This window comes from Hippopotamus amphibius, chromosome 5, assembly GCF_030028045.1.
Source record: "Hippopotamus amphibius kiboko isolate mHipAmp2 chromosome 5, mHipAmp2.hap2, whole genome shotgun sequence".
Lineage (NCBI taxonomy): Eukaryota > Metazoa > Chordata > Mammalia > Artiodactyla > Hippopotamidae > Hippopotamus > Hippopotamus amphibius.
The window spans coordinates 132,662,183-132,677,187 of record NC_080190.1 but is presented as its reverse complement, the minus strand read 5'-3'; the positions used below and the strand labels follow the sequence as shown (position 1 = coordinate 132,677,187).

The window sequence follows — 15,005 nt, the reverse complement described above, 5'->3', positions numbered from 1 at the left end:
TCTAAATGTATATATGAAAGCCAAGTGAAAAAGATCAAAATTAACAACGTAAAGTATTGTGTCTGTGTAGAATAGATCTGTAGCTGAAGAATTATTTTACTAAATTCTACTTTTTAAATTAAGAATATGTTCTAGATATTTGGCTACCTTGGTTCCACATAACACGTCCCAACGTGTTTTCCTTCAAGTCATCACACACCAGGAAGATCAGCAGCAGTAAGCTCCCAGCAACTTTTAAAAGTCACCCAACCTCCTGCATGCCCAAACCACCCACCTTACCCACCCACACCACTGTCTTTGGAAGATTCATTCAGTTTTTCATAATTCTTACCAGAATGTAACACGAACAACAAAGAGGAGTGAGAAAAAACTTTTAGTACCAATTCTTTCTCCTATCAATTTATAATTACATATTGAATTACTTGCTGCACGTCTGATCTTGAAGGAAGGAAAGATGAGTCTGTGCCTCCTGATTTATGGTTCGTCATGCAATTTAGTCATTCTGCCCTTAAGGCAGCCACAACAGCACCAACAGGCTTAGCCGGCTTTACAAAGGAGAAACGCCATGAGGAACGAGGAAGGGTAAAGCCAGACGTGGTGGGAATAAAATGAGCACTTCAGGTTGCAAGGGAGCAAAGTGCTGCATTTACACAGAACTTAGAGAAGTCCAGAGACTTTGCTGATAGTTGAAAACAAGGAATATTTCCGTAGTGCCTAAGGTTAGCGAAACGGATTTCAGGATTTAATCCATGCTTACATTATCTGAAGGTGGAATTCAGAGAGAGAAATTTTACAAAGTCCATGGATATTAACTTGTCCATTCAAAAGAAGTTACCTTTTCTGACTGCCTGAAAACAGACACATTTGTTTTCAGAACACTCAATTTCCCTGGTAAATAACATCTTGTTAAAACTAAGTTTTTAGTTTCTATCTAAAAGAAGCACACATATAAAATAAATACACTGTGGAGCACTTAAGTTTAAACTATGTTAAAATTGTGCCCCAAATCAAAATTCCAGCTGAAAGCCATTTTCCGTTGCCATTAAACAACCCCCCCACCAAAGACAAAAAGTTTGCTTACTCCCCCTTCCACTGTTTACTCTTTTATAGTATAACACAACGGCCTATATTGCCAGACGTTCTTCAATAAAATTCCTACGCGAAAGGAACAATAGCAAGCATAAAATATCACAAGAAAAGTTGAAATCGTGTTCCAACTAAGAACTGAACTTCCTACAATGATGTGAAAGAAAAAAAGGGAAAGAAGTGATAAAACACCCTTATATGAGTTACATAATTTAAAAAATAGGTTCTAAGGACTTCTCTGCCAGTCCAGTGGTTAGGACTCCACGCTTGCACTTCAGGGGGTTCAACCCCTGGTTGGGGAACTAAGATCCCTCAAACTGTGCTACCCAGCCAAATAAGTAAATAAATAAATAAAATAAAAAATAAAAAACAGGTTCTATAAATCATCTGCTATATTTTAAAGTGAGCTTTGAAAGAAGCAAATCAACAATGCCATTGTAAGAGAATGCAACTAAGAATGGAAGCAACAAAAACGTTCCTTATACCAGTAATAAATGCTGGGGAATCTAAAACCATAGTTTTAACTCCATTCCTCAGAAGCTTACTCTTTCCAAGAGGGGAAAACAAAAACAAAAGCGAGATCCATCCTAACAAATATTACTTCAGGAGATATTATTGTTAACAAAGCACAAAACTGACAAAATTATATCTCTGAAGAAACAATGTAGGGGCTAATGCCAAAAAAAAAAAAAGGATAAAAGTTTCCACTTTAGATAAAGACACGTATATGGGATAAACAAATTAGTAAAGGGAGACTCCATGATAATGTCTTCCAAAGCCTTCTAAAACAAAAAAAATCCTGGAATTCCCAAACTCACTTTTTAAAAGCAAATTATTTTATAATCAAAATAAACCACACAAAATTAACATAACTCTGAGTGCTGGCCAAGAATATACAGCATTTCTAGTCACCTAACTTATTACAGACCACAAGCCAGAGTATTCCCTGCTTTGGCTCACATCACACCGATGTGATGCCAAAGATAATTTCTCCCCCGCTAGCTAACAAGGTCAACTACTAACCCAGCTTAACTGCACACTTGGCGATATTTAAAATCCCTTTCATACACAGAAAGGTACCAAGGTGGATTCAGCATTTGCCTCCACTTTTTAAGAAGGGCAATGAAGGTTTGTGCAACTGCGAAGGCCCAGTTCAACTAATCATAACAAATAAGCACATAAGTGCAGAATGAACCACACTCACACACACTATTTTACAGAGAAGCAAAGTTAACCCTGAAGTTTATCTGTACTAACATGTAGTTGATGTTTTAAAAGGTCTATATCCAGTCTCACATGAGGTTAGAAAAAAAAATTTAGGTGTAAAATAGTTGAGATAAGGTCTTAAAGCAATAAGGAAGTCCTTTCAGAGTCCTTGGCAGCTGGCTTTCTTCTTCCGAGACACACAACAACCCAGTCAACACCGGTGAGTGCACAGTAGGGCAGATGGTGGCTGAGTGGTTGCATGTACTATCTCATTATTCTTTACAACAGTTATGCCCATTTTACGATGGGAAAACTGAGGCTGAGAGGTATAGTAAATTCACCGCCAGTAAATCTTGACTCCAGAGGTCGTGTTCTTAACCACTCTGCTAGTAAGGCTATTATCTCCATCTTTAATACATGGGAAAAACAGGCCCTTGTCACTGTGTTAGCAGCACGCCCACACAAATACATATCGTACACCTCCATCAAGAAGTGGTGAAACACAAACACACAGACAGACACACACACCCCTACTAACACTTGGATGGGCAGAGGAGAGCCGTTTTGTGATTTTCTTTTTTGCCCCGATAATGGAAAGCTGCACTAGTGAAATGGCATATGTTAATAATATCAAACAGCATGTGTGGATGCAACACCCTACAACTGGATTGAAATTTTACAAAACTAACTTCCATTTTCTCCTGAATAGTTAGTCTCAGAAAACACAGAACATAGCCACAATGAGGTATCACCTCACACCGATCAGAATGGCCATCATCAAAACATCTAGAAACAACAAATGTTGGAGAGGGTGTGGAGAAAAGGGAACTCTCCTGCACTGTTGGTGGGAATGTAAGTTGGTACAGCCACTATGGAAAACAGTTTGGAGGTTCCTTAAAAAACTAAAAATGGAACTACCATATGATCCAGTAATCCCACTGCTGGGCATATACCCTGAGAAAACCATAATCCAAAAAGAAACATGTACCATAATGTTTACTGCAGCACTATTTACAATAGCCAGGACATGGAAGCAACCTAAATGCCCATCAACAGATGAATGGATAAAGAAGATGTGGCATATATATACAGTGGAATATTACTCAGCTATAAAAAGGAATGAGATGGAGCTATATGTAAGGAGGTGGATAGACCTACAGTCTGTCATACAGTGTGAAGTAAGCCAGAAAGAGAAAAACAAATATTGCATGCTAACTCATATATACGGAATCTAAAAAAAAAAAAAAAAATGGTACTGATGAACCCAGTGACAAGACAAGAATAAGGATGCACATGCAGAGAATGGACTGGAGGACATGAGGTTGGGGGGGCGGGGGGTGAGGGGAAGCTGGGACGAAGTGAGAGAGTAGCACAGACATGTATATACTACCAACTGTAAAATAGATAGCTAGTCGGAAGTTGCTGTATAACAAAGGGAGTCCAACTCGAGGATGGATGATGCCTTAGAGGGCCGGGACGGGGAGGGTGGGGGGGAGTCGAGGGAGGGAGGGAATATAGGGATATGTGTATAAATACAGCTGATTGACTTTGGTGTACCTCAAAAACTGGTACAAGAGTGTAAAGCAATTATATTCCAATAAAAAAATAAAAACTAAAAAAAATTTTTAAAAAAACTTGATTTTTAGAAGAAAAAAAAAAAAACATAACATAAATTTATAAGAGATAATCTATTTAAATAGCCAAACCCACCCTCAAATAATCTTCACAAATTCTAGAATTTTATCCCCTAGTTAACAAGCAGGATGTTTGCAATCAGACTCAAGTTCAAATGCTGACACTTCTAACTTAAGACAAGACCTCTAAGCCTCAGTTTCCCTAGCTATAAAAAGGAGGCAATACCTCCTCCACTGGGCTCTTGGAGGCTACTGATGGGATAAACAGTAAGGACCCAGTTGATAGTTCTCTTCTTTCACCTGCTCTCCGGACAAGGCCATACTTCATTTAAAATGAGTTCTTGGACTCCCTGGTGGTGCAGTGGTAAAGAATCTGCCTGCCAATGTAGGGGACACGGGTTCGAGCCCTGGGCCGAGAAGAGCCCACATGCTGCAGAGCAACTAAGCCCCTACGCCACAACTACTGAGCCTGCCTCTAGAGCCCTCAAGCCACAACTACTGAGCCCACTTGCGGCAACTACTGAAGCCTGCACACGCTAGGGCCCGTGCTCCAAAACAAGAGAAGCCACCGCAATGAGAAGCCTACGCACTGCAATGAAGAGTAGCCCCAACTCGCCACAACTAGAGAAAGCCTGCGCGCAGCAACAGAAGATCCAATGCACCCAAAAATAAATAAATAAAAAATAAAATAAATAAAACGAGTTCTCAGTAAAGGCTTGGCAAAATGAAAGAAACACAACAGTAGAAGTCTTGATTAAGGAGAATAAACCAGCTCATGAATAACAAAGCTAACAAAAAATGGGTTAAGAAACCAAGAGGAAGTAATTCCATCCAACACTGTGGGGAAATGTTTGCTTTTTAAAAAAACAGATAATTCATTATGCAAACAGCCTCACAATCAAAATGTACTTTCAGCAGGGAACAACTAGTATTTTTTTTAAGAACTTTATTGAGATATACTTAACAGACAATAAACAGCATGTATTTACAGTGTAAAATTTGGTATCCCAATCTCCCAATTCATCCCCTGCCAACCCTCCCCGCTTTCCCCACTTGGTGTCCATGTGTTTGTTCTCTACATCTGTGTCTCTATTTCTGCCTTGCATTTCCTCTTTCATAGTTGTTAGCATTTGCCTTATGTATTGAGGTGCTCCTATATTGGGTGCATATATAATTGTTATCTCCTCTTCTTGGATTGATCCCTTGATCTTTATGTAATGTCCTTTCTTGTCTCTTGTAACATTTTTTATTTTAAAGTCTATTTTGTCTGATATGAGTATTGCTACTCCAGCTTTCTTTTGATTTTCATTTGCATGGAATATCTTTTTTCCATTCCCTCACTTTCAGTCTGTATGTGTAGGGGACAACTAGTATTAACTTCTACAAGGGATCTATGATAAATTTCTTCCTTAAAAAAAAAAAAAAAAAATTACATGGGCCCCAATTCCTATCAACACACCCTCACCACTCACCTGAGTAAGTAAAAAGCTTACAAAATGCCACCCACAGTTCACCTGCTAAATGAGGTCTTCTTTCCAGCCAGGACTGTGTAACTCAAAGCAGGTAACAAAACTGCAGCTGGAATAACTGAGAGGCTCGACACTAACACCAGAAATGGTTTTAGAACCAACATAAAGACAAAAGAGGAAAATAGGCGCTAAAATAAGAAGCAGGAGTGCATTCAAAAAATGTCTAAACCTTGTGCTCATACTGCTTCATTTACATAGCACACATGGTTCACAAAGCTTTCACTAGGGAATACCTGAGATAAAAGTAAGGCTTGGAGAAGGCTAGTAACTTTCCCAAGGAAGCAAAACTGCAAATCCTCTTACTTGGTCCTTTCTGAGGGTTGGCAAGAGCCTCTCTCCCTTCCCTGCTGGCTTACCTGGTGGAACAGGTAATCCCTCAGGAGCAAATGACTCTCCGTCTACTTGGCAAAACCATCAAGGGTGTGTAACGAGTATCTTTATGTTTCCAAATCCAGTGCCATTTCCATATTAGAAAGGAAAACATTTAGTGGTCTGAAAGAATAGTACAGCTCTTCAGTTCAGACACTGTAGAAATCCTTTGCATAGTCAAATTTGGTATGATTGCCTTTGACCTGAGGAATTAGTTCGGTGGCCTAGCCGGGGAAATAATGATTCCTCTGACTAGGGGTCATAAAGTAACTGATCGCAGCAGGAACATAAAACAAAAACCACAGACAGAAAGGCTTAATAACATTTCTTACCTGTTAAATGGGAATGAAACATGCAAATAAAACACTAATAAAAACATTAAGATTAAAATCCACTTTGGGAGGAATTCCCTGGCGGTCCAGTGGTTAGAACTCCACGCTTCCACCACAGGGAGCATGGAATCCACCTTTGGTTGGGGAACTAAGATCCCTGCATTCTGTGTGGCGTGGCCAAAAACAAACAAAAAAACAAACAAAAACAAAACAAAAATCCACTTTTTGATTGACAATAAAACTAACAAGGCTAAGACTTCCAATGCAAGTCCAAAGAAACTAGGCTAAAATTAGGCTATTTTAAAATAAATAAAGTGAAAATTCCATAATTTTTCAATGAATGCATTACTTAATGGCCATGAGATCCTTCCTCAAATTTCAGGTCTTATATACCTGAAATGGAGCCCAACTTAGCTTTATTTACAATTCACCAGTTTACTATAGTCAAACATTTCTGATTTTCATCTCCATGGTACTTGAAAAAAATACTGCCAACAAATAGTTATAGAGCTAGGATGAAAAGGAATGACAGAGAAAATAATCAGCATAGTGTCTCACTCACTCACCTAAAGGTCAGTTAACGCAAACTATACAGAGGTAAACAGTACTTTAAAAAACTGCTGTATATATTGTGTAGATAATACAGCATAGAGCAAGGAAAAAGCCCAAGTTACCAGACTGAAGATGTTTACTAATAACCCTAAATCTTATATATGTGAAGCTCTTAAGAAGAAACCAAGAAGAAAGAAAATGAGTAAGCTTTTACCAAGTTTTCTCTGAACTGTTAACACATTGAGAAAACCAAAATATCTAAGAAACTCTTGTTTGTAGCTATGGAAAGTTTTACTAACATCTGACCTACAATTACTAAGGAAAGATTTTCTTTGCTAAAAGAGAAAACTGAGCAGAGATAAACCGTTCCTAATATATTGCCTTTCCTACTCAAACTGTCTTCTTCTAAATTAAGATAACTTATTAGACTTTCCGTCCACTATCTACTAATACTTTGCTAGATTTTTTGGTCCTCTATTTTGTGCCAGGACATTAAATGGTTTAGCATTTGCTATGGATGGAATTGTGTCCCTCCCCAAAAATCCAATGTGAATGTATCTGGAGATAGAGTATTAGGAGGCAATTAAGATTAAATAAGGCTATAAGGGGCCCTAATCTGCTAGGCCTGTGGCCTTATAAAGAGAGGAAAAGGAAGATCTCTCTCCCACCACTCCTGGCTGTGCCAGCCCCCCACCCCTCATTTGAGACACAGGGAGGAGGCAGCTATCTGAAAGCAAGGAAGAGCCCTCACCAGAAGTTAACCATGCTGGCACCCTGATCCTGGACTTCCTTCACTCCAAAACTGTGAGAAAATAAATTTCTGTTGCTAATAAACCATCCAGTCTATGGTATTTTTTATGGCAGCCTGAGCTAACCAACACAGCACTCAAACCAACAAAACACATAGCAAGTTCTTCTACTGTCCCAACCTTCTAATGACACTCTTGTAAGAATTCCCTCCAATGAGTTTATTCTACCATTCTCTCAGCACTGCTGGGAGCTACACCAGTAATTAACTAGTAGCTGAATCAGCTATTTCAAAATTCTAGCTACCTACTTCCAAGAAGAAGGCAAATAAAATGGGTTTCATATGCTTACAAATGGTTGGGGAAAATATCCAAACAATCTTTTTCATCAAGAAATTTTGAAGTAAAACAAAAATCAGGCTTTAGATCCTGAATAAGGATGAGAAAGTTTAAGAATAAACATCTATAACCCACAAATTCCTGAAAACAACTTGAATCCAACTTCATGACAATTCTCAGAATGGCTTTGGGCGAGTCCCCAACACTTCTATTACTCAGTGTTACATTTGATATGTTAGCACATGACTGCTTATTAGTTAGCACTTTAAAGACTTACTGGATGAAAGATGATGGGTCATTCATGACAAGGTTTGTGATTACAAAATTTACTTTTACAATACATAATGCATCATATGTATTATCTTGGTAATGAAAGAATTTGGGATAAAATCTCAACTTCATTTTAGCATATCAAAAGATAGCTTATAATAATTACCACAGTCTTCATGTATTTGACAAACCCAGAAAAGGTTAAAAGGGGTGCCAGTGAACAGTTGTTTGTAAAGAGTATACACCCAGGGATTTCCTAGGTGGCGCAGTGGTTAAGAATTCTCCTGCCAATGCAGGGGACACAGGCTCGATCCCTGCTCTGAGAAGATCCCACATGCCACGGAGCAACTAAGCCCTTGCGCCACAACTACTGAGCTTGTGCTCTAGAGCCTGTGAACCACAACTATTGAGCCCAAGTGCCACAACTACTGAAGCCCACGCGCCTAGAGCCTGTGCTCCACAACAAGAGAAGCCACTGCAATAAGAAGCCCTTGCACCACAACGAAGAGGAGCCCCCGCTTACCACAACTAGAGAAAGCCCAGGTGCAGCAACAAAGACCCAACGCAGCCAATAAATAAATTTATTAAAAAAAAAAAAAAAGAGTATACATCCACAGCTTTAAAAAATCCTTATCTATTCAAAAGAAGCCAAAATAAACCCTAAAACCAAGATGATCAAGAACAAGTGGCCTCAGAATGTGGCAAAGAATGTGGTCTTCACATTCATCAATTCATCACCAACTGAAAAAACAAAAGAAACAAAACCGAACCACTCTCATAATCCAAAACTGAATTCTATTTTAGATATGTTCACCTCACAAAAATCCATGCCTAAATCCATCTAAAGCACTATTCAAATTCAGCAAATTATAACTAATTCGAAAGATACCAGTAATTTTACCGTTTCTCCTAGCATAGCAGACAAATTTTGGACAAGTCAATTTTCACACACTGTCAAAGTTAAAAGTGTTTTAAAGTTTCTTGAATTGCTATTTTTTTCTGGAGCCATCTTTTTAAATGATTCCTGGATCATCACTTAAAGGATACACTCTGTCATTGCTGCAACGTCCAGTTTATCAATATCAGGTGAACCAGGGCAACATTTCTTGAATTCTTTTCGAAGATCAAAAAAGGAATAGAAGCATTCAGGCAATAATACATTCTGAGGAGGGACAAGGTAAACAATGTTAACTACATAAATTTAGTTCAATGATTCCCTAACAATTAGGAACCTAAGAATTGAATGTATGTATATTTTATGACAATTTAAAAAAAAAATTTTAAGTTAAATGTTAGTTACAGTATTTTATCACAGTATTACATCCTACATAAAAGTATCATGGAAAAAATTCATCTTATTTTAAGGCAAGGATTATACGTTTGTGCTCCTTTATATATTCCATTCAAAACAGTTCTGAAGCTATAAAACATTTGGGCAATTATATTTTATATTTTTTGTTTGATAACGCTATGTTCTTTGTCTAGCCATAATTATTTTAGACCATCTGTATTTTCAGGCAGCAATATCAACCCTCTCAGTTTTCACACAGATGCATATGTTTACAATATCTATTTAGACATAGGATTCTATGTCTTTATCAAAATTTAGTTTTCTATCAAAACAAAGTAGTTTAAAATACTGGGTTCTGATAATGCATTTTCTGTGTACTAAAATGAGATTAAGATAGTAAACTCCTAAAAAAAAAAAAAAGATAGTAAATTCCTGATTACCTGGAGAGGATTATTTTTGTGTCAAATTATAGTCCCACATTAGTTTTCCTGACCATTGTTATTCTGGCTAAACCTAACTCAAATTAGACTTAAAAAATATACATCACAAATCTCAATGGCAAAGGAGAAATGGTTACCAGCAGTTCTTAGCTACTAGCACTACACTTGTGGTAACTAAACAAAGCTCAGCTGTCGGAGCAGATATTACACTACTGTGTCACTTTTTTTCCTGAAAAAAAAAAAAGAAATCCTCATTGAATAATTTCCAAAGTTTAACTTTGTTACACTACATTTAGATTTTTCTTAAAATTTCAAGATAGTTTGTGTTCACTTACTAGAAATCTGTATGTTATAAAGTCAAGAAAATAAAAACTTTTTAATGTTTGTGACCCATAATATTTAGGCAATGTCTCTATCTAAATTTCCTTTATTGGATTCTATTAGATGTGATCTGCTCATGCTATATTTGAAATAGGTATCACTACATCATGGTGACATTTTTCAAAACAGTTACCAAAAGAATTGTGAATCTTTAAGATTACCTACAAAAATGCTTATTTAAAAAAAAGCTGTTTATAAGGACAGGAACTCAAATGTCCAACAATAAAATTTGGTTTAAATAGGTATATCCACTGAAAATACTGAATATTTTATTTACTTTTTACAAAAGAAGTATACATTCAATTTAAAGTAGGCTAAAAGGTTTGTGTAGTATGAATCCACCTTGTAAAAGGCTCTTCTACAAAAATCTGAAAGAATACATTCAACTATGTTCACATTCAAAAATCCACTTTAATGTTTCCTAACTGGAAGGATTATTTTACATTTTACCATTTCCTTATTTTTCTGTAATCAACAGAATTATTTTCATAATGATACTAAATTAATTGTTTTAGTTTTCTTTATCAAAATCCTAATAGAAGTGATTCAGGGAAAATGTCTCAATTTTTCTCTGGAGGTTTTCCCACATCTAAAGCACTGTATCTAAAGTAACAAAAACAGCTGTTTTCCTCCACCCCAATAGGGAAGGATTAGGTTTTATCCCTTATGTAAGTTTGAGGGGAAAAAAATTCTCATATGTATCTATTTCTGGATTAAGGGTATAGCAATTTGTCTAGCATTTAATGAACAAAAAATACTCCCCCCTCCTTTTAATCAAATAATTACTAAGGTTGCTGTAAAAGGGAGTGTTTTCTCCAGCCTTCAAGATATAGGAACTTGAGTTTCTCCTTCAAACTTTTAAAAGTTGTCATTATACATTTAATTCGTTTCTTCCCTTTTCCCTACCGGAGTAAAAAGAAAAAAAATCTGCATTGACTACTCACTTGTGACATCAATTGCCAGTCTAAACTTTTCATTACAAGGCTTACCTCACATAGTTTCCTTAAAAATGTTTAACTTCCATCTTTTCAAGTTCAGTATCTGCCTGCCACAATAAAAAGTTACAGCTCTAACTAATTAAGTTGATAAGATCGACTATATTAGCAATGATTGGTTACACTGGGTCAGCTGTCTATGCTCACCATTTTTTCTCAGCTTCTCAGTATTCTTCCCAGGGAGGGAAATCACATCTACAGTAAGATAGTATTTTTCTCGTTTCATACTCTTTTCCATACCACAGAGATAAGTAAAGGTAAAAGATGGGGCTGACCCTATTGTTTTGATACAAAAGTCAATCAGTTTTGAACATTTACTTTAAGTCAGACAAAGCACAGTATGCTATTATTAATATTTCACTAGTTATATGGTTAAGTCTTACTTAAGAGTACAAAGCTTTTAATGAAGTTATTAGAATTACCATTTAAAATTCAAAAATTCAGCTAATATGCTTTAGAAAAGAGAAGGTCAAGCATCTCAAAAACTTGACATAAACAAAAAGGAAACTTCCATTAAGTCACCAAAGGGTATCTATAAAACTACTGTAATCCTAAACATCTCTATGAAACTATTGCAAACTTTTTATTGTGGTAAAATATACATAACACAATATTTACTATTTTAAAGATTTTTAAGAGTATAATCCAGAGGCACTTAGTACATCCACATTGTTGTGAAACCATCACCACCATCCCTTTGTCATCTCAAACTGAAATTCTGTATCCATGAAACACTAAGTCCTCATATGCATATTTTTTAAATAGAGAAAGTTGGTTAAAGCATTTTTTAAGCCTCCGGTCACCCCTAGGTCCAATCGTTTTTTTGAGAAGCCAGCACTCTTACCTTCTTGGAAGCCTCAGGATGCAGGATTTGCCTGACATGAAGCTGCCCGTCAGTACAGAGACAGAAGGAGGTTCCTACCCCAATATTCAGTTCATTGCTCACTGACTGGTTAAACTGAAAAGAACAAAACACATCCGGCGATGCAACGGAGGAAGAAGTTACAAACTTTCAAAAGCGGCCCCACTGTGTTATAACCAGAGAAAAACCGCTCTGTTGTGAAGAACACGGCTGCTGGGGGCAACATTAGAAAGACTCGGTTCCCACAAACTGTCTAGCTTCCCTCTGAGAGGGTAGCTTTCCAATCAATCCTCGGTTTACTCACAGGAGAATTCGGTAAATGCATTCTTCCTCCCGTTCAAACCTACCCCCACCCCCTTTCTATTTTTCTAATAAATCCATTCAAGACTTTTTAAGTCAGAGGTCTCATTTCATCACCAAGTTGCCTTCTGATTACATCATTCCCTGGTGTGACTTTTTTTTTTTATGTTAGGATGGTGCTAGACTTAAGAAAGATGCCAGTTTCTGAAACAAATGTGGGTAACGTGTATACAGACCTCTGGAAAACCTAGTAATAGGTTTCTTGTAACATCCCATAAACGATAACTTTCCCCTATAATTCGCAACGCTTGTGCTAGGGCAGAAGCCGTGAGAGCGCCGGACGTTCACCTGCGCACAGGTGTGCAGCGCCCCGCCCTATCCGCGATCCAGTACCCGTCAGCACCCTGAAGCAGCCGGTTTTCAGGTCACCTCAATCCCAGTAAGAGGATTCCACCACTTCCACGGTGACCCAAAGAGCAGCCCCACACGTTCGGGCCTGCAAACCCTCCCCGCGCTAGGACCAAGGCCGCTAAGGAAGTAAACGGAACCGGAACCGGGCCTTTGGGAGCTCAGGAGCCTAACACCAAGCAGGCACGTTCAGGTTCCCACCCAGCTGGGGCCGCCTCCGGCACGCCCGCAGTTGGTCTACACCACAGCGCCCCCTGCCCCAGGGCTGCGCCGCGGACCCAAACCCGGGCCGAGGCCGGGCGCGTCTGGGGTCTGGGCCTGGCGCTGGCAGCGCTGGGGTTCAAACACCGCTCAGCGCTCTGCTGCTAACACTCGGCCGATTCTCTGGCCCCAGGCGCGATTCAGGACGCAGCTCCAAAGCTAGCAGGTTTTGGCCCAAAGACCCTGGGGGCTGGGAGGCGAAAAGGCGCAGCGACCTCCTCCCGAAGGTCCGCCCCGGGTTCCAAGCCCGTGTTTCGCCACCGCGCTCCGGGGATACGCGCGGGCCACCCGGCGAGGGCGTGGGACCTGCCAGGGCCGGGCCGGCTTGGAGGGCCGCCCGGGCGGCTGAAAGGGGGGTGGGCGGCGCAGCCCTGGCCTGTCACCTGTCGGAGGGCTTGGTCCAGCTGCGGCGCCGAGGACAGACTCTCCGCGTCGATCTTCGTTTCTTCCTTACAGTCCTCCGTCAGCTCCAACTGATCCGGTCTAACTAGTACTTCGTGCAACTGTCCCACCTCCGGGGGAGAAAAAGTAGTGGTCAGTCTCCCCTTCCTCCATGTGGGGACGTCTATCTTCACTCTCCTCCCTTGCTCCCCTGCTGGGGCGGCCCACACCTCTCCACGGGTTTGGCCTCAGAATCAGAAGCTCACTTCTAGCCAGCGGCTGCAGCGGCGGAGAGATCCGCGCGGCCCTGCCCCACCCCCACCCGGATCAGGTCCGAAAGGCCCTGGAAGTGAGAACCTGGGCCCCCCGGGATCCCACCTCGCCTCCGCGAGGTGTCCCCTGACGGGTAAGAGAACGTGGTTTGGCGGAGCCCGGCCTCCCTACCTGGGCCAGATTTTGGAGGACTGAAACTGTTCCAAGGCTGCTGGCCAAGAGGTTTGGTTTTATTCTGGATCCGCGTAGGCCCCAGGTCCAGCCCCATAAGTGGGCACACAAGAGCACTTGTTGACCGGCTCCCCAAACTTTTACAAGCTTTTTTGCCCCACTCCTATCATTTGGACAGAAACGTGGAGAAATACCTTCTTGTTGGCCAGATCCACGACTTTCCATAACAAGAGGATCAGCTCCTTCTCATCCGAGCCCAGCTTGGCCCCTGTGGCCCCAGCAGTGATTCCAAAAAGCACCACCAAGTAATCCGGAGACGCCGTCATGACGAGAGGTGGGGAGGGGGAAGAAGGGGGGTCGGGAGGCGGTGAGGTGGGGTGGAAGTGAGAACGAGGAAACCTGTACAAAACCTCTTCTAAGAGAAAAAGAAAGAGCGCCCACCCCCCCTCCTCGCCGCCTCTAGTGCAAAAGGCGGTAACCAACCACCCAAGCCCACACCTGGCCAGAGTTCCACACCCTGGGCAGGAAAGGGGGTGGGAAGGAGGGCGAACGAGGCCTGCCCTTTTTGTATTCAATTGCCTGTGCGTCTATGCAAAAACCCAGGAGCAGGGCTGCACCCGCGGGAGGCGCGCGCAATGGCTGAAAGCTTTTCTGTTTTGGGCTGTGGCTCTACCTGCCCGCCCCTTCCCCCTCCCCCACGTGGTGCAGGTAAGAGACACCTGGCGGCGCCGGCCCATTGGCTCCTTCAAACCACGACGTGGCAGCGGTGGGGGAGGAGGCCGCCCGGGGGCACGGGGAGGAGGGGGCGGGAGACAATGGCTGGATGATTGGAGAGGGGAGGGCGAGGAGGGAGGAGGGGGAGACGCGAGGGGCGGGGAAGAGGCGGTCGCCACCCAGGGGGTAGCCGAGGCCGGACGGGAAAAGGGTGAGGGGTGAAGGGCGCGGAGGGCCCGGTCACCCATTTGGAAGTAGGCGAGAGGTGTGGGGGGCTTGGAGAAATGCCGGCTGCGGGGAACGAAGCCGGAGGTTCTAAAGGGTCAAGCGAAAAGGCCTGGCGCGGGGAGGCGAAAGGAGGCCAGAGGTGAGGCCCGGGTGCGGAGCTGCCCAGGGCGCGGCGCCCGGAGAGGGCGAACCGCGGAGGGAGGGACCGGCCAACGGCAGCCGGGAGGTGGCGGGAGC

The 15,005-nt window shown here is 41.4% G+C and overlaps 1 protein-coding gene across 11 annotated transcripts in view; it reads right to left on the bottom strand.

The window, feature by feature from the left end:
• The window catches only part of ESRP1 (epithelial splicing regulatory protein 1), a 56,200-nt gene extending 41,760 nt beyond the window's left edge, over positions 1-14,440 (bottom strand). Inside the window, exons 1-4 of one of the 11 annotated variants that reach the window (XM_057737214.1) lie at positions 14,021-14,440; positions 13,385-13,513; positions 12,015-12,128; positions 9,111-9,225 (exon numbers count right to left, since the gene is read on the bottom strand). In XM_057737214.1, the coding sequence (XP_057593197.1) occupies positions 9,111-9,225; positions 12,015-12,128; positions 13,385-13,513; positions 14,021-14,152 (490 nt within the window). In that variant the 5' untranslated portion in view covers positions 14,153-14,440. Of the gene's footprint in view, positions 1-9,110; positions 9,226-11,317; positions 11,447-12,014; positions 12,129-12,680; positions 13,298-13,384; positions 13,514-14,020 lie in introns of those variants that run through there. The other 10 variants (XM_057737213.1, XM_057737211.1, XM_057737208.1 and 7 more) reach the window with 10 other exon arrangements.
• Between the last annotated feature and the right edge of the window lie 565 nt (positions 14,441-15,005).